Source organism: Drosophila albomicans, chromosome 2L (assembly GCF_009650485.2).
Source record: "Drosophila albomicans strain 15112-1751.03 chromosome 2L, ASM965048v2, whole genome shotgun sequence".
Lineage (NCBI taxonomy): Eukaryota > Metazoa > Arthropoda > Insecta > Diptera > Drosophilidae > Drosophila > Drosophila albomicans.
The window spans coordinates 8,396,960-8,421,646 of NC_047628.2; the positions used below are offsets into that span (position 1 = coordinate 8,396,960).

The 24,687-nt window shown below is 34.9% G+C and overlaps 4 protein-coding genes and 1 pseudogene across 4 annotated transcripts; 2 read left to right on the forward strand and 3 right to left on the reverse strand.

Moving 5' to 3' along the window:
* Positions 1-440: 440 nt before the first annotated feature.
* LOC117563706 (uncharacterized) lies at positions 441-1,061 on the reverse strand. Its single transcript, XM_034242153.2, has 2 exons — positions 1,008-1,061; positions 441-953 (listed from the first exon to the last, which is right to left on the reverse strand). The coding sequence occupies exons 1-2, from the start codon at positions 1,053-1,055 to the stop codon at positions 441-443; spliced, it is 561 nt and encodes a 186-aa protein (XP_034098044.2). The 5' UTR covers positions 1,056-1,061.
* A 7,565-nt stretch (positions 1,062-8,626) lies between these two features.
* LOC117563707 (uncharacterized) lies at positions 8,627-9,118 on the reverse strand. The gene is made up of 2 exons (XM_034242154.2): positions 8,799-9,118; positions 8,627-8,741 (listed from the first exon to the last, which is right to left on the reverse strand). Exons 1-2 carry the CDS (start codon positions 9,116-9,118, stop codon positions 8,627-8,629), a joined length of 435 nt encoding a protein of 144 aa, XP_034098045.2.
* Positions 9,119-10,536: 1,418 nt separating this feature from the next.
* Positions 10,537-11,930, forward strand: LOC117565413 (zinc carboxypeptidase A 1-like). The gene has a single exon (XM_052002708.1). The coding sequence runs from the start codon at positions 10,552-10,554 to the stop codon at positions 11,887-11,889; it is 1,338 nt and encodes a 445-aa protein (XP_051858668.1). The 5' UTR covers positions 10,537-10,551; the 3' UTR covers positions 11,890-11,930.
* Positions 11,931-16,989: 5,059 nt separating this feature from the next.
* Positions 16,990-20,345, reverse strand: LOC117563712 (pickpocket protein 11-like; annotated as a pseudogene).
* Positions 20,345-21,232, forward strand: LOC117563714 (zinc carboxypeptidase A 1-like; the record flags this gene model as incomplete). Its single annotated transcript, XM_034242170.2, has 1 exon — positions 20,345-21,232. A coding segment is annotated over one exon (888 nt), but the record flags the coding sequence as incomplete, so codon positions are not given.
* Between the last annotated feature and the right edge of the window lie 3,455 nt (positions 21,233-24,687).

Below are 24,687 nucleotides of genomic sequence, written 5' to 3' on the forward strand. Positions count from 1 at the left end.
TTATAATACCCTTCTACCCTATGGGTAGCGGGTATAAATAGCGTTGTCAACTTTGCTCTCTCTAAGAAGCAGACTGATAGAAGTATGATTTCGGCCATGAATATTCTTGCGCTGTATTAGTAATTATTGCTCCCATTACGTTATAACTTTTTTGAAATGAAAAGATTAGTGTTGATGCTTGCAATATTTAATTTTGGTATTTAGGATTAAATTGGCATATCCTGCCTATTTTACTACATTTATAATATCAGAGGCCCTATTCTTTAACGACGCATAATATTGAGCGCTGAGTTTATGCAAATCGGATATAAGTTTGGAGAAGACACCCTTCGAGTATTCATTTAGTTTGTCCTTATCAATTTCTCCTGATTTTCAGGGTAATTAGAAGTCAAAAAGAATTAATGTTGGAGTATACATAAAATTGTTGAATATATGAGTTTTTAAGATTTACCCTTAATTAGATGAGATAGTAAAATATCGAAATAGATTTGTCGTCGATCGCCTTCTGCTATAGCAAAATCAGCAAAAAAGCTATCCACGATTATATTGGTATATCCGGATTCTTTTGCTGTATTTATAATATTAGATGCTTTAATCTGGAAAGCCGTATAATATTGAGCGGTGAGTTTACGTAGATCGGATACAATTTTGGAGTGGGCACCATTGGAATATTCATCTAATTTTCTATACTCTTCTGGTCCTGGCACTGGCAGAAGACTGCGTTGGGGTTTATTATAATCGTCATCGATAGTAACATTCCAAGATTTTAACTGAACAGCATATGCATGCCACTTTGGAAGATCCTCTTCTGGTAAAATCTTATTCGCCTCAATTACTTCAATTAATTTAATAAGAGATTGTACGTCGGCTTTGTTGACGAGGATTTGAGTCTCGATAGCAGCTTCTTTCAAATCATGTTCAAGGCTGGAGGCTAGAGCAGTACTTCCGATGGTCTGTAAATATTGTCGTTATGTAAAAACGGAAACCCACTCCTTATAATTATTTACCAGATCACACACCAGGAAGGTGAGAATCGCTGTATAAGCAATGCGCATCTTCAAAAAATATTTAAATCGTACTAACGTTTCAAAAGCATATTTATCAGCTTATATAGCAGGTACCGACTGATCACCCAATCGCAATCCGAAAATGTAGAATAATTGAGTGCTTAGATTTGGGAAAAACATATTTACACATATATATTAATAATTATATAACATATATGTTATATACATTTAATAAAAAAATTTTAGTTTTTTTACTTATTTTAGACTATGATCGTGGCGAAATTTGCAAACAAACTTATTGTATTCAAAAAAGTGTTGTCAACATCGCAAAGCATAGGAACAGATAAAAGTATAAGTTTGGAGAAGGCACCATTCGAGTATTCATTTCATTTGTCCTTATCAATTTCTCTTTTTGGCGATCGAGGCGCGAGACTGATTTGTGGTAACCTGTAATCATCTGCGATGGTCACATTCCAGATTTTGATTTAGTTTAAGGTTTGCCACTTTTCAATGTCGTCTTTAGGTGACACAGTACTCGCCTGAATTGCTTCAGCTAATGCAATAATATATTGTACGTAGGCACACCAGGAGAGCGAGAATCGCTTTATACGCAAAACGCATCTTAACAAAATATTTAAATCGTACTAACATTTTGAGAGCCTATGTATCATATTATATAGGAAGCACAGATTTTGAATCGACCTCTTATAAAAAAAATATATGTTTTATACATTCAAAATACAAACTACTAAATTCTAGTTTTAAATCAGTTTTCTTGGCTTTAGACTGTGACAGTGGCAAAACTTGCAAACAAACTTTCTGTACTAAAAATAGTGTGTCAACCTTGCTATCACTAAGAAAAGCTCACTAGAAGTATGATTCAGCTTAATTTACTCTAGTGTTTTATTAATAATAAATGCTCCCATTCCAAGTTTAAGGTCCAATGCTTGCGGAATTTAATTTAATTTTTCAAAATTTCATTTTATCAAAATCTTAGCTAAATAAACGAGTAAAATATCAAAATAGATTTCCCGTCGTTCGGTGTATTTTATTGGTATAACCGACTTTTTTTTTGCTACATTTATAATATCAAATGCCCTAATTTTAAAAGACTTATAATATTGAGCGGTAAACTCACGAAATTCAGATTCTGATGCTAAGTGCGACATGGCTTGAATGTTCAGCTGCGTCTATGTTAAGGTGCACATATGTACATAATATGTACTACATATCTATATATGGGTAATTCCATGGCGGAATTTGTCCCGTGCGAGACTCTTTACATTGAAAATAACATAAACTGAAACAATTTTGAAAATAAGAAAAGATTACTTTTTATAGCTCTAGATAAGTACTTTAATTTGAGCTAAGATTGGTTTTGGAATTTTCTTTCTGTTTTGTTTTCTGTTCTGATAATTGCAAAAATTAACCAATTCGTACGCAAAACCAAAAAATTATATATTTATATCGGAAAACAGATTAAGTTCCTAAAATCAATCTTTGCTCTAAGTATAGTGCTTATCTAGAGCTTTAAGAATAACATTCACTTACTTTAAAAATTGTTTCAGTTTAAGTTATTTTCACTGCAGTGCAGTGTGAAAAGTCTCGCACGGGACAAATTTCGCCATGGAATTACCCATATATGGGCAAATCCCAGAAACAGTCCACCAGCGATCAATTATTAAATTTCACATTTTGTAATGTTTCTTTATATGGAACATTAAAGTAGATATCGAATTTAAAGAATTTAAAGCAGAAAAAAAATTTCGATCATTATAAATGCAAAAATTTGTATCAAACCCAATTTTCATTATAATTTTCATAATTTTACTTACATTCGTGCTCTGCGCACACCTTCAAATCCCTTTTGTATTCTTCACAATTTTTTGCCTCTGATTGGGCTCACATACAAATCAAAAGTAAATCACGTTGATTGTTAAGCACATTTATGAATATAATAAATAATGTTTAGTTTAAATAAAAAGATTTTTGTCTTATGTTAATGCGGCTTAGCGTGCGACACAATGGGTTTACGCTAAAAATCTATAAACATTATTAAGACCAAACGATCGGTTTTTGTCTTCTAACATTCTTAACTTTCTTTAGGATATTAACTTTCATAGGGTTTATTTTGCAGAATTCGCTAAAAATTGCGTTTGAAATGAAAATTTTGAAACTAAGTTCCACTTTGTGTAGCGTGGGACACGTCACAATTTTATTAATTATTTTCAAAACAGTGACTCCAGTGAAATTAAATCTTATACCCTCCGAAAGTACTCTCAATTCACTCTAAACACATAACAAAAGTTTACGGTAAATCTTTAAAAACACCCCCAAAAAATTGATTTTCATTAGCTAAAATCGTGCGAATGTAGCGTGCGACACGTAGGATTTTCCCATATATAATAGAAAGTCTATAAAGTTTCACCACTTATAAATCAAGAACAGCAGAACAGATTTGAGTGAAAATTGGTAGGGAGGTAGTTTAGAGCCAGGAGACTGCAATACAATATTTTTTATCCCGTTCGACAGCGCGAATTTTACTCCACCGACATGGTTGCAATGAATAACAGTAAGTAGGCTGTGAGCGAAACGTAGCATACACAATATTACGATATTATGTATTTATACATTTATATTTTTTTTACAGTCAGCAACGCCGCGAGCAAGACGATCGAAAAAAAAATGAAAGTAAGTTTTGAAAATTGAAAAAATGTAAAAACTTTGGAAATTGAAAAATCACTTACATTTATTTTACAGTCAGCAATGCCGCGAGCAAGTCGATCGAATCTGAAATAATGAAAAAAAAAATAAAATGAAATAAAATAAAATAAAAAATCTATTATCTATCAACAACAACGTCGATCAAATCTTAAAAATTGAACAAAAAAAAAAAAAAAATAAAAATAAATAAATAAAATTAAATAATGAATGGTTGAGTGAGCAAGCGATTTTAGCGAAAAAATTTTGTAGTATCGGTACAATTTTAAAAATCGGAAAAATGTTGGAAAATGAAATAAATGTAAAAATCGGCAGTATTTGGAATTTGAAAATATAGTAAAATCGGCAAAATTTTAAAAATAAAAAAAATTGTAAAAATCGGCAAGTTTGAAAATTGTAAATTCGGCAAAATTTTGAGAATTGCAAAAAATGTAAAAATCGGCAATTTTAGAAATTCATAAAATTGTAAAATCGACAAAAATTGTGGAAATTGAAAAAAATTGTAAGATCGGCTAAATTTTGAAAATTGAAAAAAATCTTGGAAATTGAAAAAAATCGAAAAATTTTTAGAAATTGAAAAAAATTGAAAATTAATGTTGGAGTATTACTTTCTACTTTCCTAAAAAAAACATACTATTAAAAAACAATTAATATTCATAAATTGCTTGGGACTGATAGAACCAAATATATGTGCTCCATACAATGCTATAAATATTAAAATTTAATGCTCTTAATAAAAACCAATCCAAAAACATTTCTCGCATGCACACTTGCAAATGGCTAATCAATATACTGCATAATTTAATTTTATTTTTAAATTTTTCATTTTGTTTCACCCCTAGTTAGAGAAGATAGTAAAACATCGAAATAGAATTGTTGTTGATCGCCTTCTGACGTAGACAATTTGGCGAATATGATGTCCACGTTGTTATTGGTATATCCGGATTCTTTTGCTGCATTTATAATATTAGATGCTTTAACCTGGAAAGCCGTATAATATTGAGAGGTGAGTTTAGATAGATCGGATAGAATTTTGGAGTAGGCACCATTCGAATATTCGTTTAATTTTCTATTATCTTCCTCTACTGACTCATGAGGTATAAGACTGCTTAGGGGCTTATTATGATCGTCATCGATAGTAACATTCCAAGATTTCAACTGAACAGCATATGCATGCCACTTTGGAAGATCCTCTTCAGGTAAAATTTTATTCGCCTCAATTGCTTCAATTATTTTAATGAAAGATTGTACTTCGGCTTTGTTGACGAGGATTTTAGTCTCGACAGCAGCTTCTCTCAAATCATGTTGGAGGCTGGAGGCTAGATCAGATCTTCCGATGCTCTGTAAATGCTTTCGTTATTTAAAAAACGCAAACCCACTGTATATTATTATTTACCAGGAAACACACCAGGATGGCGAGAATCGCTGTATAAGCAATGCGCATCTTCAAAAAATATTGAAATCGTACTAACGTTTCAAATGCATATTTATCAGCTTATATAGCAGGCACCGACTGATCACGCGATCGCGATCCGAAAATGTAGAATAGTTGAGTGCTTAGATTTCTGAGAAAAACATACATACATATATATTTATACATATATTTTAATATGTTATATACATTAAATATACATGTTATATATATGTTATATACATTAAATATAAAAACTTCCAGTTTTATTTCACTTTCCACTTATATATTATACCCGCTACCCATAGGGTATAAGGGTATTATAACTTTGTGCCGACAGGAGATGTATCTAACAGGTATAAGAAGGCATATCCGACCCTTTAAAGTATATATATTCTTGATCAGCGTCAACAGCCGAGACGATCTAGCCATGTTCGTCTGTCTGTCAGTCCGTCCGTCCGTATAAACACCTAGAGCTCAGAGACTATAAGAGATAGAGCTATTATTTTTTTTCGACTACATGTGTTACTTTTGCATGCAGATCAAATTTGTTTCAAATTTTTGCCACGCCGACTTCCGCCCCCGCAAATCAAAAAAATCGAATAACAAGCGTAATTTTAAAGCTAGAGCTGCGAATTTTGGTGTATATATAAAAATTGTGGAAGGTATTAAAGAAATATTTTTGAATGGGCATAAACGCCTACTTACTAGGGGTCTTAGTTGCTTTGGCCGACAATCTGGTATATTGTGCTGTCTATGGTATATTTTGAATGTGATACTATATCGATATACTAAATATACCGTTTGGTAAATTTTTAGTATTTTTGTAGTATTTAAGGTATATTTTGAAAATATACCGCAATATTTTGCTTTTATTCAAAATGGGTAGCGGGTATCTCACAGTCGAGCACACTCGACTGTAGCTTTCTAACTTGTTTTAGACTATGATCGTGCAAGCAAACTTGTTTTAAAAATAGCGTTGTCAACTTTGCTCTCTCTAAGAAGCAGACTGATAGAAGTATGATTTCGGTCATGAATATTCTTGTGCTGTATTAGTAATTATTGCTCCCATTACGTTATAACTTTTTTGAAATGAAAAGATTAGTGTTGATGCTTGCAATATTTAATTTTATTTTTTAAATATTTTTTTTATTTCAGTCTCAACTAGATAAGAGAATAAAATATTAAAATAATGGTCTTGTTCTTTGCCCTCAGACTCAGCAAATGCTTGCGAAATTAAATTTAATTTTTCAAAATTTCAATTTATCAAATTTTAACTAAATAAACGAGTAAAATATCAAAATAGATTTTCCGTTAACTCAACAACAACTCAACAACTAAATTTGGTGTACAGGATTTTATTGGTATAACCGGCTTTTTATACCCGCTACCCATAGGGTATTATAACTTTGTGCCGACAGGATAGGCATGTAACAGGTAGAAGGACGCATAACAAATCGAATAACAAGCGTAAGCTAGAGTTATGAATTTTGGTATATACAATAATTTCTATAGTAATTATGATTCCTGAAAATTTGGTTGCGATCAGATAAAAATTGAAGTTATTAAAGAAATACTTTTGTATGGGTAAAAACACCTACTTACTAGGGGTCTTAGTTGCTTTGACTGACAATCTGGCCGTCTATGGTATATTTTGAATGCGGTACTATATCGATATACCAAATATACCATTTGGTATATTTTTAATATTTTTGCAATATATTCGGTATATTTTCAAAAAAAATATTGCAAAATATATTTTTTTTATTCAAAATGGGTAGCGGGTATCTCACAGTCGAATACACTCGACTGTAAATTTCTTACTTGTTTTATATAAGTTCGATACGATTTGTTGAATTTGTGTAAGCAATTGAAGCGATTTAAATATATACTGTGTCTTTTGCTAAACATTCACATAAATCTATTGTTCTACATATAAGTAATTCTCTGAGGGATGTCGCGTGCGACCAGCTTTTCAGTGACAAAAAAAAAACATAACCTGAAACAATTTTAAAAATAAAAAAAGGTTATTTTGATAGCTCTAGATTAGTACTTTAATTAGAGCTAAGAATGATTTTGGATTTTTGTTTCTATTTTGTTTTCTGTTCTGATAATTGCAAAAATTAACAAATTCGTACGCAGAACCAAAAAATGAGCGAATTTATATATTTTATCGTATAACAGAACAAGTTCCTAAAATTAATCTTAGCTCTAAAAATAGTGTTAATCCAAAGCTTTAAGAGTAACCTTCACTTGTTTCTAAAATCGTTTTAGTTTATGTTTATTTTTGTCACTGAAAAGCTGGTCGCACGGTCGACATTTACCAGAGAATTACCCATATATTGTATTATTCACGGCTTACGCACTGATCGTGCAGCTGCAAGTGGCTGCAACTCATTCCAGTGAAATTTGTAAACGTTTGCATATGTTTTAGCACCCTTCTTTTTATTGCTGCACGCTCGATAGTAGTACGCAAACCATTTGCCCGTCAGAAAGTAAAGTATTTCAATATAGCTGATAATGCTAAAGTCATACATCAACGATAAAATGCCACCAAAACGATTTGAAATAGAATGAATAATGAAAGATATTGTGTATGCAATTTAATTTATGTAAATCGGTTAATTCTGACTCAATACTGGGATCGGTAAATGCGAAATATGTTGTTAAGCGAACTTCTGTAATACTTGTCTGATACTCATGGGAAGACCCAAACAATAAGTTGAAAAAATCTACGTATGTAATATGTAAAATTGTGGTGCATAACTAAACTTATTAGTTTTAGCACCCTTCTTTTTATTGCTGCACGCTCGATAGTACTACGCAAACCCGTCAGATAGTGAAGAATTTCAATATATGTAGCTGATAATGCTAAGGTCATACATCAAAACGATCTGCAACAAAATGAATAATGTGCATATGCAATTTAGTTTATGTAACTCATAGCTAGTTCAATAATGGGATCGGCATATGCGAAATATGTTGTTAAGCGAACTTTGGTAATACTTGTCAACGGAAGACCCAAACAACAAATTAAAAAAATTCTACGTTTGCAATTTGTAAAATTGTAGTGCATAACTAAACTTATTAATTTGTAGAAAGAAATTCAAGAAAATTGTTTAAGATAGTCGTTATTACTGATTGGGAAATTACAAGAGAACTGAATCAACCCGACATGAAAGCGACTAATTTATTATGTCTACTTTTATTGAACAATTATTCAGTTCGTTACATTGCAATCGTGAAAAACAGGGAAGTCCCAAAAATGATAATAAATTTGCCATTGCAGTTTGTAAACAGCACAAAAATTAAAGGTTTTCATAAAAAAGTACAAACAGCTAGAACGTGAAATTAAATAAGTTAAATTAAAACAAGCATTTGGACACTAGAATGTTAAATAAGCTGTCACTAGTTCTACAAATTTGTTAATTGTTTAACCAATCCCAGCTAAATGAAAAGAATAAGTAATAAGTAGGTTAAGATAGACTCAACTGAGTAGAACTACCCAATCGCCAACCATATCCATTTCAGTTGCCTGAGCAAAGCGCAGTCTGAAGAATAACTTGATAATGGACAAAGGTCGATCGTTGGTCAAGCCCTTGCTGCAAATATGAATATGAATGAATTGTATGCAATCAGCATGTGGAATGTTGACTTACAGCAAACCATGGAAATAGCCAGATGAATTGTAGGTACGACGCAATGGGGCCACATTACTCACAATCTCAAAGTCGACTCCATTGCAGGTGGGCAAACAATGCTTACACTGATCAATGCCCGTCTCAATTTCCTCATTATCCTGATGCACATATGGGAATTCCGTGTAGCTGAACCAAACGCGCTTCCACTTCATCAGACATGGCAAATCGAGCAGTGTGCAGTAGGTGATATTCCTGGCACTGCCTGCCAATGGCGAGGAGACGCAACAACAATGCTGCAACATGCTGTCGATTCGACAGTGCAACAGGCACTCGTCCATTGAATAGTAGTATAAACTTATATTATACGGATTTGACCGTGATTTCTCTCTTACTGATTCAATATCCTCTTGCCCTCCTCGGAAAAATAGCAGCGTCGCGTCTCAGGTGTAACACCTCGCACTGCAGCGCTGCTGTCGAAGAATTTGGGTTGTATGGGAATTTCCACTATGGTTTCATGGTCGACAAGAATTGCGCCATTTGTGTTGGACTGAATTGTCGCATAATCATCCTTGGGAAATAGTTGCAGCTGAAACGTAGTATATTTGCTATGAAAGTTTATCTTTCGAAAAAAGTGTACCGTAAAAAAAGTACTACGCTAAATAGAAATTCATTTATCCTGCTACATTGACTTCAGAAAAATAATAATATTTTTCTTAAGATTTTTGTTAATTATTTAAATTTTCTTAAATACATTGAGTCATATATGTATATATGTATAATATACAATATATGTGTGTACCTATATTAACAACCCGTTACCCTGCTTTAGAGTTAGGGCAGCTAATTTCGATCTAACGCTCTATTTAAAAATGTTGTTTTCCATTAAAAAATAATCAGCGTTATCCTGGCTACGTCTGAAATACCTCGTGCCTAAACGATCTATAACCTCCATAATGTGCGATTTCTGAGACGAAGATACATTATACCGACACAAATACGGACCTACACTGGTGTATGCTCCGCCCCTCGTAGGGGTAGCCGGACCTACCTAAACCTAAAGCTAAGTAGCTACAATTTCCTACAAACAAGAATTGCAGTACTCACATTTTGGTTCAAATATGCCAAATATTTTTTTAAAAACGGTATATTGATTATCAGTGCTGAGGCGCGTAATGAATTGCTAGTGTTTGTTCTAATAGTTTAATTGGCAACACTGAAAAATGCTATATATGATATAATAGATAAATAAAACAATTAATCCAGAAACATGAATAAAAGTATGATTAAAATCGAAATAGATAAGAAAAATAATTTAGTTTTTAATAATTATTTTTCTAAGTTGGAGCAGAAATCTAAATAAATTCATTTAAACATTTCATTTCTTACCCGAAACGCTGTATTACTAAAATATGTCATTGTGTAATCATCTCTCGTTGTGCACAAATTATATGCAGGACATATATCGTGCACCGAGTAGTCGCTCCCAATGTGATAGCAGCTGAGCAGTCGACGTCAAACTGCGACTCATCGTGGGCATGCAGGTAAAAGTTGGCCAACAGAAGCAGTCGTCGCGCCAAGACGACTAACTTCGGTGATTCTATCGGGGAGTCGAAGGATGAGTTGCCACTAGGTTGTGCTGATAAGAGAAATTTCTTACTTCGCCTTACCAGCTTACTTAGCCCGAGAGATTGACAAACTGCAAGGAAAAAGATGCATTTGACAAACTTATCGCCCCACAATCAAGCAGACACGAAGAATCTAGCGACAACAAATGCCCGCCTATATAAGACCACAACACACCTTCGGCAAACTCATACCAACGACAACCATGTCGCTGAACAAGTCTCTGATATTCGCTCTCTTTGGCCTGTTGGCCACGCTTGCTGTTGGCCAGGCGGAACGTGTCCGCTATGACAACTATCGCCTCTACAAGGCCAATGCAGCGAACGAGGCTCAACTCGCCGTGCTGAAGGATCTGGAGGGTTCCACCGACTCCATCCTCTTCCTAGATGGTGTGCACATTGTGGGCACCGATGTTCAGATGGTTGTCGCTCCCCACAAGGTGCCCGATCTATTGGACCTGATGGGCAAGGCTGAGATTAAATACGAGCTGCAATCGAAGGATTTCCAGAAGTCAATGGATGAGGTCGACGAGAAGGTTGCCATCAAGGGTCGCGCTAGCACCGACTACAACTGGGTGCAGTACTATGAACTGGATGACACCTACACCTGGATGCAATCCCTGGCCAAAAGGTACCCCAATGCTGTAACCCTGATTGAGGGTGGCAAGACCTACCAGGGTCGTTCGATTCTGGGTCTAAAAATCTCCAAGAGCGGGGCCGAGAAGCCCGGCATCTTCCTGGAGGCTGGCATTCATGCTCGCGAATGGATCGCTCCCGCAGCTGCCACATACATCATCAACCAATTGCTGACCTCTGAGGTGGATTCCGTCAAGAACTTGGCCGAAAACTACAATTGGTATGTCATTCCCCATGCCAATCCCGATGGGTTCGTGTACTCCCACACCACGCATCGCCTGTGGCGCAAGACTCGCACTCCCTATGGCAGCTGCTATGGCGCTGATCCTAACCGCAACTGGGACTTCCATTGGAACGAGGTGGGCGCCAGCAGCAGTGCCTGCTCTGACACCTATGCCGGGCCCGAGGCCTTCTCTGAGATCGAGACTTATTCGCTGTCGCAATACATTGCCTCGATAAAGGACAAGATTCAGCTGTACATCTCGCTCCACTCTTACTCGCAGTATCTGCTGTATCCTTATGGCCACACCAAGTCGTTGCCCGACAACGTCAAGGACTTCCAACAAGTGTTCAAAGCCGCTGTGAGCGCAGTGTCTAAGCGCTACAACACCAAGTACACTGGTGGCTGTATCTATGATGTTTTCAACGGCATAGCTGGTGCCAGCGTTGATTGGGTTTATGGCACTCAGGATGTGCGTATGGCTTTCTGCTATGAGCTGCGTCCTTCTTCCACCTCTCATGCAACTGGTTTCAGGTTGCCCGCTGCCCAGATTATTCCTGCCAGCGAGGAGTTGTTGGACTCGATTGTGGCCATGGTTAGTGAGGTCAAGACTCTGGGATACTTCGATTAAAAAGAACTACGAAATAAACGACTTACATTTTGGCAGCATAAGTTTGCATTTGTCGTTTGCTGATCATGTTGGAGCTGCAGATGGCGACGGCAGGAAAGGGACTGTTTGCCACATGCACCTGATTGGGGGACATATGGATTTCAGTGGGTTGCACGATGTACTCGAGTGTCAGGTTGACGATAACGATGTGGGTCGAGACTACAATCACAGCCAGAAACGTTAGCCAGAGAGCTCTGTCAATAGACTTTGTAATGGTCTCACAAATGGGGGAAATCGCAGAGATACTCACTTGGCATAGCGCACTGAGGTGTCCAAGAGAAAGGCCTGTAGTCCGCTGATATAATTATTGCGTAGAAAATCTCTGAAGAGTCGACGGCTCTCGGACTCCCCTTCAGCTAATTGAACCATCTTGTTGTAAGGAATTCTCGATACAGTCTGAAAGACATTTTTATCTTCTTTGGCATTTAGTATGGCTCATCAATTAGCTGGCATGTCACCGTGGGTCAAAAGCTGTCACGACAATGAATGATTGATTGATATGCCTATATTCTCATTGCAGGCTAATTGGAAGTGAAGAAGAATTAATGTTGGAGTATACATACAATTATTGAATTTTGTGTTTTATTAGATTTATTACTTTCTACTTTCCCAAAAAATAACATACTATTAAAAAACAAATAATATTCATAAATTGTTTGGGACTCATAGAACTAAATATATGTGCTCCATACAATGCGATAAATATTGAAATTTAATGCTCTTAACAAAAACCAATCCAAAAACATTTCTTGCATACACACTTGAAAATGGCTAATGGTGCGATCAATTAATATCAATCATTTTATTTTAAAATTTTTCATTTTGTTTCACCCCTAGTTAGAGAAAATAGTAAAATATCGAAATAGGATTGTTGTTGATCGCCTTCTGATGTAGACAATTTGGCAAATATGTTGTCCACGTTGCTATTGGAATATCCGGATTTTTTTGCTGCATTTATAATATTAGATGCTTTAATCTGGAAAGCCGTATAATATTGAGCGGTGAGCTTACGTAGATCAGATAGAATTGTGGAGTAGGCACCATTCGAATATTCATTCAATTTCTTATAGACTTCTGGTCCTGGCTCTGGCATAAGACTGCGTTGGGGTTTATTATAATCGTCCTCGATAGTAACATTCCAAGATTTTAAATGAACACCATATGCATGCCACTTTGGAAGATCCTCTTCTGGTAAAATCTTATTCGCCTCAATTACTTCAATTAATTTAATAAGAGATTGTACGTCGGCTTTGTTGACGAGGATTTTAGTCTCGACAGCAGCTTCTTTCAAATCATGTTCGAGGCTGGAGGCTGGAGCAGAACTTCCGATGCTCTGTAAATGCTTTCGTTATTTAAAAACGCAAACCCACTGTTTATAATTATTTACCAGAACACACACCAGGATGGCGAAAATCGCTGTATAAGCAATGCGCATCTTCAAAAAATATTTAAATCGTACTAACGTTTCAAATGCAAGTTCATCAGCTTATATAGCAGGCACCGACTGATCACGCGATCGCAATCCGAAAATGTAGAATAGTTGAGTGCTTAGATTTGTGAAAAAACACATACATATATATTTATACATATATGTTACATATATTAATATTTATATACATATGTATGTATATGGTATGTTGTATACATTAAATATAAAAACTTCCAGTTTTATTTCACTTTTCTTTATTTTAGACTATGATTGTGGCAAATTTTGCAAGCAAACTTGTACTAAAAATAGTTTTGTCAACTTTGCTCTCTCTATGAAGCAGACTGATAGAAGTACGATTTCGGTCATGAATACTCTTGAGCTGTATTATTAATTATTGCTCCCATTACGCTTTTTGAACGCTTTTTTGAAATGAAAAGATTAGTGTTGATGCTTGCAATATTTAATTTTATTTTTTAAACATTTATTTTGTTTCCATCTCAACTAAATAAGAGAATAAAATATTAAAATAATAGTCTTGTTCGTTGCCAAATAATATAATAACTAAAAGAAGGGAGTGCTAGCTACTAAGGCCATTGACTCATGTTTTATACATTCAAAATGCATACTACTAAATTCTAGTTTTAAATCAATTTTCTGTTCACAGTTCACTGTGACAGTGGCAAAACTTGCAAACAAACTTTGTGAAAGCTTTCAAGATTTGGAGAAAGCACCATTCGTATATTCATTAAATTTGTCATAATCAAATTTTAAACCTGGCACGGTAATGTTTCGTGGTTTATTATAAATCATTGAGTTAGTAGATTTTCACTGAGCAGCATATATGTATGTACATGCCACTTTTCAATCTCCTCTTTAGGTAATACCCTACTCGCCTCAATTGTCGGCTCTATTTATGAGGATCTTAGTCTCAATAGCAGCTTGTTTCAAATCATCTTTTAGGTTGGCGGCCAGGGCAGCACCAAGAGAGCAATAATCGTGGTGTACGCAACACTTCAGAAAATATTTAAATCGTACTGAGATTTCAAGTACAGATTTATCAGCTTATATACAGAAATATTTTGTCTACATTATTTTATAATAAATTTATTATATACATACATACATTAAATCTACAAAATTCCAGTTCTATTTCAGTTTATTCATGTTTTTTTGCAAACAAACTTTGTGTACTAAGAAAAGTATCGACAATATTGCTATCTCTAAGAAACGGACTGTTAGAATTATGATTTAGCTTAATTTACTCGTATGCTACAATAAAATGTTATGCTCTTATGGCTTTATAACTTTTTTAAGAAGAATTATAGTATGGCAAGTTTAAAGTCCAATGTCATCAGAATTTATTTTTATTTTTCTAATTTTCATTTGGCGTCATAATATTTTAAATAATAAAATAAACTATTAAAATACATTTCTCGTCGTTCGCCTTCTGATTCACAAAAATTTTGAAATTTGTAGTTAACGATTTCATTGCTATAACTGGACTTTTTTGCCTCATTTGTTATATCAGACGCTCTAGTCTTAAAAGCTGTATAATATTGAACGATGTGCTCATGAAAATCGGATAAATCTTTGGAGAAGATACCGCCTTTGCAAAAGAGTACGTTGGGGTTTCTGATAATGCCCCTTTGGAAGGTCCTCTACTGGTAAAATCTTATTCGCCTCAAATACTTCAATTAATTTAATGAGAAATATTACTTCGGCTTTATTGATAAGGATTTGAGTCTCGAAAGCAGCTTCTTTCAAATAATTTTCAAGGTTAAGTTAATACACACCCGCTCCTTGACAATTATTCACAAGGACATACATCAGAAGATCGAAAATCGCTGTATACACAAAAGACATCTTCAGAAAATATTTAAGTCGTACTAATTTCCAAGTGCATATTTATGAGTTTATATAGAATGCACCGATGTTGAATAGTCTAATATATATACATATATGTATACAATTATGTAGACCTAGACACTAATTAATCTATTCAACATCGCCGCTTTTTATACCCGCTACCCATAGGGTAGAAGGGTATTATAACTTTGTGCCGGCAGGAAATGTATGTAACAGGTAGAAGGAGGCATCTCCGACCCTATAAAGTATATATATTCTTGATCAGCGTCAACAGCCGAGACGATATAGCCATGTCCGTCTGTCCGTCTGTCCGTCCGTCCGTCTGTCCGTCTGTCCGTATGAACACCTAGATCTCAGAGACTATACGAGATAGAGCTATAATTTTTTTTCGACAGCATTTGTTATGTTTGCACGCAGATCAAGTTTTTTTCAAATTTTTGCCACGCCCACTTCCGCCCCTGCAAATCAAAAAAATCGAATAACAAGCGTAATTTTAAAGCTAGAGTTACGAATTTTGGTATATACAGTAATAACTATAGTAGTTATGATCCCTGAAAATTTTACGATCAGACAAAAATTGTGGAAGCTATTAAAGAAATACTTTTGTATGGGCAAAAACGCCTACTTACTAGGGGTCTTAGTTGCTTTGGCTGACAATGTGGTATATCGTGCCGTCTATGGTATATTTTGAATGCGGTACTATATCGATATACCACATATACCATTTGGTATATTTTTAGTATTTTTGCAGTATGGTTGGTATATTTTGAGAATAATACCGCAAAAAATATTGCTTTTATTCAAAATGGGTAGCGGGTATCTCACAGTCGAGTACACTCGACTGTAGCTTTCTTACTTGTTATATACGCACATATGTATGTATATTTATTTATATATTATTTATTATTTTATTATATGTATTATATACATTCAATCTACAATCTGCAAAAAAAATTTGTGTACTATGAGAAGTGTCAGCTTTGCTATCTCTAAAAACGAACTAACGGAAGCACGATTTAGCTTAATAAATCTTTGGAAAAAAGATTAGTAAAATTAGTTAAAAACACGAAATTTTATTAGGCGTATCGCAATACAGATTTTAATTTTATTTTCTCAAGTTTAATTTAGCTATAAACCATTTAGATAAGAGAGAAGAACATTCAAATTATATTCTAGTTGGTAGTGGTTTTGAGTGGATTTTAGCTTCTATGGCAGCTTTTTTCAAATTATTTTCAAGGTTGTTGGCTAGAGCAACACTTCCGATACTCTGTAAAGATTCTCGTTATGTTAATACATAGACCCACCCCCTTATAATTATGCACAATAATTCACACCAGTAGAGATAAAGTAGAGTATACAGAATAACTGTATACGTATTACGCATCTTCAAAAAATATTTAAAGGGTATTGTCGAGGCCTATCCACCATTGTGTGACACTAAGGGCTGTTACACGGCTCAATATGAGCACACCATTATGCTGCGGCCCACTTGCAAGGAGGTCGTGTCTCGTGGCAATGATTATTAGGTCGAGGATGAGAAGGACAAGTTTTGGCATTAGAATACACAACAAACACAAACATACATAACTACAGTTTATTTTATATAAGTTCGATACGATTTGTTGAATTTGTGTAAGCAATCACATACATTTTTTGTTCTACATATATTGTATTATTCACGGCTTAAGCACGGATCCTGCAGCTGCATGTGGCTGCAACTCACTCCAGTGAAATGTGTAAGCGTTTGCATCTGGTTTAGCACCCTTCTAGTACACAAACCATTTGCCCGTCAAATAGTAAAGTATTTCAATATAGCTGATAATGCTAAGGCCATACATCAACGATAGAATGCCACCAAAACGATCTGCAATAGAATGAATAATGAAAGACATTGTATATGCAATTTAATTTATGTAACTCGGTTAATTCTGACTCAATACTGGGGATCGGTAAATGCGAAATATGTTGTTAAGCGATTTTCTATAATACTTGTCTGATACTCAACGGAAGACCCAAACAATAAATTGAAAAAATCTACGTATGTAATATGTAAAATTGTGGTGCATAACTAAACTTATTAGTTTTAGCACCCTTCTTTTTATTGCTGCAAGCTCGATAGTACTACACAAACCATATAGTAAAGTATTTCAATATAGCTGATAATGCTAAAGCCATACATCAACGATAGAGTGCCACCAATATGATCTGCAACAGAATGAATAATGTGCATATGCAATTTAGTTTATGTAACTCATAGCTAATTCTGACTCAATAATGGGATCGGCATATGCGAAATATGTTGTTAAGCGAACTTTGATAATACTTGTCAACGGAAGACCCAAACAATAAATTACCAAAATTCTACGTTTGTAATTTGTAAAATTGTAGTGCATAACTAAACTTATTAATTTGTAGAAAGAAATTAAAAAAAAATTGTTTAAGATAGTCTTTACTGATTGGGAAATTACAAGAGAACTGTCTAAACTCGACATGAAAGCGACTAAATTATAATCTCTACTTTTATTGAACAATTATTCAGTTCGTTACATTGCAATCGTGAAAAACAGGGAAGTCCCAAAAATGATAATAAATTTGCCATTGCAGTTTGTAAAATTGCAAAGCACAAAAAGTAAAGTTTTTACATAAAACAAATAAGAAAGTTACAGTCGAATGTGCTCGACTGTGAGATACCCGCTACCCACTTTTAAAAAAGGCAAAATATTGCGGTATTATTTTCAAAATATTCCGAAAATACTAAAAAAATACTAAAAATATACCAAATGGTGTGTTTGGTATATCGGTATAGTACACCATTAAAATATACCATAGATGGCATAATGTACCAGATTGTCGGCCAAAGCAACTAAGACCCCTAGTAAGTAGGCGTTTTTGCCCATACAAAAGTATTTCTTTAATAACTTCCACAATCTTTATCTGATCGCAATCAAATTTTCAGGAATCATAACTACTCCGACTATAGTAGTTATTGTATATACCAAAATTCGCAAGTCTAGCTTTAAAATTACGCTTGTTCTTCGATTTTTTTGATTTGCTCTGAGTGCAAACATAACAAATGCTGTCGAAAAAAAATTATAGCTCTATCTCTTATAGTCTCTGAGATCCAGTGTTTCATACGGACAGACACACAGACGGACAGACAGACAGACGGCCATGGCTAGATCGTCTCGGCTGTTGACGCTGATCAAGAATATATATACTTTATAGGGTCGGAGATACCTCGTTCAACCTGTTACATACATTTTCTGTCGGCACAAAGTTATAATACCCTTCTACCCTATGGGTAGCGGGTATAAAATGTATAAGCAGCTAGAACGTTTAAATTGTGCAATTAAATAAGTTAAATTAAAACAACCAATCTGTTTAACCAATCTCAGATAACAAAAAGAATATATGTAAGTTAAGACAGACTCAACTGAGCAGAACTACCCAATCGCCAACCATATCCATTTCAGTTGCCTGAGCAAAGCGCAGTCTGAAGAATAACTTGATAATGGACAAAGGTCAATCGTTGGTCAAGCCCTTGCTGCAAATATGAATATGCATTTATTGTATGGAATCAGCATGTGGAATTTTGACTTACAGCAAACCATGGAAATAGCCAGATGAATTGTAGGTACGACGCAATGGGGCCACATTACTCACAATCTCAAAGTCGACTCCATTGCAGCTGAACCAAACGCGCTTCCACTTCATCAGACATGGCAAATCGAGCAGTGTGCAGTGGGTGATATTCATGGCACTGCCTGCCAATGGCGAGGAGACGCAACCACAATGCTGCAACATGCTGTCGATTCGACAGCGCAACAGGCACTCGTCCATTGAGTAGTAGGATCTTCAAAGTATTAAATAATGTTATTATACGGATTTCTGACCGTGATTTCTCTCTTACTGATTCAATATCTTCTTGCCCTCCTCGGAAAAATAGCAGCGTCGCGTCTCAGGTGTAACACCTCGCACTGCAGCACTGCTGTCGAAGAATTTGGGTTGTATGGGAATTTCCACTATGGTTTCATGGTCGACAAGAATTGCACCATTTGTGTTGGACTGAATTGTCGCATAATCATCCTTGGGAAATAGTTGCAGCTAAAACGTAGTATATTTGTTATGAAAGTTTATCATTCGAAAAAAGTGTACCGTAAAAAAAGTACTATGCTAAATACAAATTCAATTTATCTGTCTACATTAACTTCAGTAAAGATTTCTATAATTATTTGCATCAATAAATATTCTCACATCAAGTTTTTTCGAGAAATTATTGTAAAAATCAAATTTTACATGAGCGATGTTTAATAGGCAAGTGTGCAAGCAATTGCTTCAAAGTTGTTAGTATATTTATGAACAAAATGTTTTTTTTATTCTCATGCCTTACATCATTTAAGGTCAATTCCAGCAATTCAACATCTAGTATAAATTATTGTTATTAATATTTATTCAGTGAAATCCAGATCTATTAAGTACGCAGAAGCAGATCTGAGAGTATAAATTGCCAGTTTTAATCACAGATTAAAAACAATCACTGATTTGCATTTAAAATTCTTCTTTGTAAAGAGTTACATTGAGTCCGGAGTTAAGGAAACAGTGGACCATCTTCTCTGTTTATATCTAGCGGCTACGGCTGAAATACCTCGTGCCTAAACGATCTTTTACCTCCATAATGTGCGATTTCTGAGACGAAGATACATTATACCGACACAAATACGGACCTACACTGGTGTATGCTCCGCCCCTCGTAGGGGTAGCCGGACCTACCTAAACCTAAAGCTAAGGAGCTACCATTTCCTACAAACAAGAATTGTAGTACTCAAATTTTGGTTCAAATAAGCCAAATATTTTTGTTTAAAACGTAATATTGATTATCACTGCTGAGGCGCTTAATAAATTGGTAGTGTTTGTTCTAATAGTTTAATTAGCAACACTGAAAAATGCTATATATGATATAATAGATAAATAAAACGATTAATCCAGAAACATGAATAAAATAATGATTAAAATCGAAATTATGATGCACCGAGTAGTCGCTCCCATTGTGGTAGCTGCTGAGCAGTCGATGAAGTTGACCTAATTCGTTGACGTCAAACTGCGATTCATCGTGGGCATACATCCTACTCCTGGATGCAATCCCTGGCCAAGAAGTACCCCAATGCTGTAACCCTTATTGAGGGTGGCAAGACCTACCAGGGTCGTTCGATTCTGGGTCTAAAAATCTCCAAGAGCGGGGCCGAGAAGCCCGGCATCTTTCTGGAGGCTGGCATTCATGCTCGCGAATGGATTGGTCCCGCAGCTGCCACCTACATCATCAACCAACTGCTGACCTCTGAGGTGGATTCCGTCAAGAACTTGGCCGAAAACTACAATTGGTATGTCATTCCCCATGCCAATCCCGATGGGTTCGTGTACTCCCACACCTACGATCGCCTGTGGCGCAAGACTCGCACTTCCTATGGCAGATGCTATGGCGCTGATCCTAACCGCAACTGGGACTTCCATTGGAACGAGGTGGGCGCCAGCAGCGATGCCTGCTCTGACACCTATGCCGGTCCCGAGGCCTTCTCTGAGATCGAGACTTATTCGCTGTCGCAATACATTGCCTCGATAAAGGACAAGATTCAGCTGTACATCTCGCTCCACTCGTTCTCACAGTATGTGCTGTATCCTTATGGCCACACCAAATTGTTGCCCGACAACGTCAAGGACTTCCAGCAAGTGTTCAATGACGCTGTGAGCGCAGTGTCCAAGCGCTACAACACCAAGTACACTGGTGGCAGTATCTATGATGTTATGAAACCCGTAGCTGGTGACAGCGTTGATTGGGTTTATGGCACTCAGGGTGTTCGCATGTCTTTCTGCTATGAGCTGCGTCCTTCTTCCACCTCTTATGCAACTGGCTTCATATTGCCCGCTGCGCATATTATTCCTGCCAGCGAGGAGTTGTTGGACTCGATTGTGGCCATGGTTAGTGAGGTCAAGACTCTGGGATACTTAGATTAAAAAAACTACGAAATAAACGACTTACATTTTGGCAGCATAAGTTTGCATTTGTCGTTTGCTGATCATGTTGGAGCTGCAGATGGCGAAAGGGACTGTTTGCCACATGCATCTGTCCATTCAATGAATGATTGATTGATATGCCTAAATTCTAATTGCAGGCTAATTGGAAGTGAAGAAGAATTAATGTTGAAGTATACATAAAATTGTTGAATTATGTGTTTTATTAGATTTATTACTTTCTACTTTCCCAAAAAAAAACCATACAATTATACATTCAATATAGCCGTATATAGCATAGTTTCATTTTATTTTTAAATCTTTCAATTTGTTTCACCCTTAATTAGACGAGATAGTAAAATACCGAAATAGCTTTGTCGTCGATCGCCTTCTGCTACAGCAAAATCAGCAAATATGCTATCCAGGAATATATTGGTATATCCGGATTCTTTTGCTGCATTTATAATATTAGATGCTTTAATCTGGAAATCCGTATAATATTGAGCGGTGAGTTGACGTAGATCGGATAGAATTGTGGAGTAGGCACCATTGGAATATTCTTCTAATTTTCTATCCTTTTCTGGTCCTGTCAGAAGACTGCGTTGGGGTTTATTATAATCGGTTTTGATGGTAACATTCCAAGATTTTAACTGAACAGCATATGCATGCCACTTTGGAAGATCCTCTTCAGGTAAAATCTTATGCGCCTCAATTACTTCAATTAATTTAATAATAGATTGTACTTCGGCTTTGTTGACGAGGATTTTAGTCTCGACAGCAGCTTCTCTCAAATCATGTTCGAGGCTGGAGGCTGGAGCAGAACTTCCGATGCTCTGTAAATGCTTTCGTTATTTAAAAACACAAACCCACTCCTTATAATTATTTACCAGATCACACACCAGGAAGGCGAGAACCGCTGTATAAACAATGCGTATCTTCAAAAAATATTTAAATCGTACTAACGTTTCAAATGCAAGTTCATCAGCTTATATAGCAGGCACCGACTGATCACGCGATCGCAATCCGAAAATGTAGAATAGTTGAGTGCTTAGATTTGTGAAAAAAAAACATACATATATATTTATACATATATATTAATAATTATATACATATATGAAATATATACATTAAATATAAAAACTTCCAGTTTTATTTCACTTTCCTTTATTTTAGACTATGATTGTGGCGAATTTTGCAAGCAAACTTGTACTAAAAATAGTGTTGTCAACTTTGCTCTCTCTAAGAAGCAGACTGATAGAAGTATTATTTCGGTCATGAATATTCTTGTGCTGTATTATTAATTATTGCTCCCATTACGTTATAACTTTTTTTGAAATGAAAAGATTAGTGTCGATGCTTGCAATATTTAATTTTATTTTGGAAATATTCATTTTGTTTTAATCTCAACTAGATCAAAATATTGAAACAATACTCCTATTCTTTAACCTCTAACTCAGCAAAATTAGTGAATTAGGTATTTAGAATTTCATTGGTATATCGTATTTTACTACATTTTAAAATACGCATATTATTGAGCGCTGAAAATCGGATTTAAGTTTGGAGAAGGCACCATTCGAGTATTCATTTAATTTGTCCTTATAAATTTCTCGTTTTGGCGGTCGAGGCGCAAGACTGATTTGTTGCAACCTATAAGCGTCTGCGATGGTCACATTCCAGATTTTGATTTATTTTAAGGTTTGCCACTTTTCAATGTCGTCTTTAGGTAAAACCTTACTCGCCTTAATTGCATCAGCTAATTCAATAATATATTGTACGTCGGCACACCAGGAAAGCGCAAAACGCATTTTAACAAAATTATTATTATTATTATTTGCATGTTAATTATTATACCAAATAATATAATAACTAAAAGAAGGGAGTGCTAGCTACTAATTCCATCGACTCATATTTTATACATTCAAAATTCAAAAAACTTCTAAATCTAGTTTTAAATCAAAACTTGCAAACAAACTTGCTATCACTAGAAGTATGATTCAGCTTAATTTACTCTAGTGTTTTATTAATAATAAATGCTCCCATTCCCAGTTTAAGATTTAATGCTTGCAGAATTTAATTTACTTTTTTAAAATTTAAATTTATCAAAATCTTAGCTAAATAAACGAGTAAAATATCAAAATAGATTTCCCGTCGTTTTGCCTTCTGGGGTAATTGGGTAAATTTGGGGTACAGGATTTTATTGGTATAATATCAAATGCCCTAATTTTATAAGACGTATAATATTGAGCGATGAACTCACGAAATTCAGATTCTGATATCGCAGTCGGAATCCGAAAAAAATCAAGCTAAGTGCAACATTGCTTGAATGTTTAGCTATGTCTATGTTAAGGTGCACATTCATATATATTTATAATAATACATATGTTTGTTTTGAGTATTTATATACATATACATTAAATCTACTTAGTTCCAGTTTTTTTCAGTTTCTTTGGGTTTACACAGTGAGCGTGTCGAAATTTGCGAACAAACGTTGTGTACTAAGAGAAGTATTGTCAATGTTGCTATCTCTAAGAAACAAACTAATAGAAGCTTAATTTACTAGTGCGCTATATGTATTATTATTAAAACTTTTTTTTAGAAGTATTTAGTATGATCAGTTCAAAATGCTTCCAGAATTTATTTTATTTTTTTAGTTTCAAAAGTTTTAATTTTCAACATTAACTAGATAAGAGAGTAAATGGTCGAAATAGAATTCTCGACGTCTTCCTTTTGATTCAGCAAAGTACCTAAATGTGGTGTTCACGATCTCATTAAAATAACCTGATTTTTTAGCTACATTTATAATATTAGACATCGGAAAATAATTTGGAGAAGGCACAATTGGAATATTCATTAAATTTGTCATAATCAAATTTTATATATGGCACTTTTCAATCTCCTCTTTAGGTAATACCCTACTCGCCTCAATTGCTTTAGCAAAAGGAGGCTCTATTTATAAGGATTTAAGTCTCAATAGCAGCTTGTTTCAAATTATCTTTAAGGTTGCTGAACAGGGCAGCACTTCCGGTGCTCTGTAAATATATTTAAATAGTATTTAACACACCACGAGAGCAAGAATCGCTGTGTACGCAACACTTATCTTCAGAAAATATTTAAATCGTACTGATATTTCAAGTACGAATTTATAAGCTTATATACAGAAATATTTTGTATACATTATTTTATAATACATTTATTATATACATACATACATTAAATCTACAAAATTCTAGTTCTATTTCAGTTTATTCATGTTTTTTTTTTGCAAATAAACATTGTCTACTAAGAGAAGTATTGACAATATTGCATTCTCTAAGAAACGGATTTAGCATAATTTACTCGTATGCTATAATAATAATTAATGGTCTCGTGGCTTTAGAACTTTTTTGATTTGAAGAAATATAGTATGGCCAGCTTAAAGTCCAATATCATCAGAACACCCGCTCATCTACAATTATTCA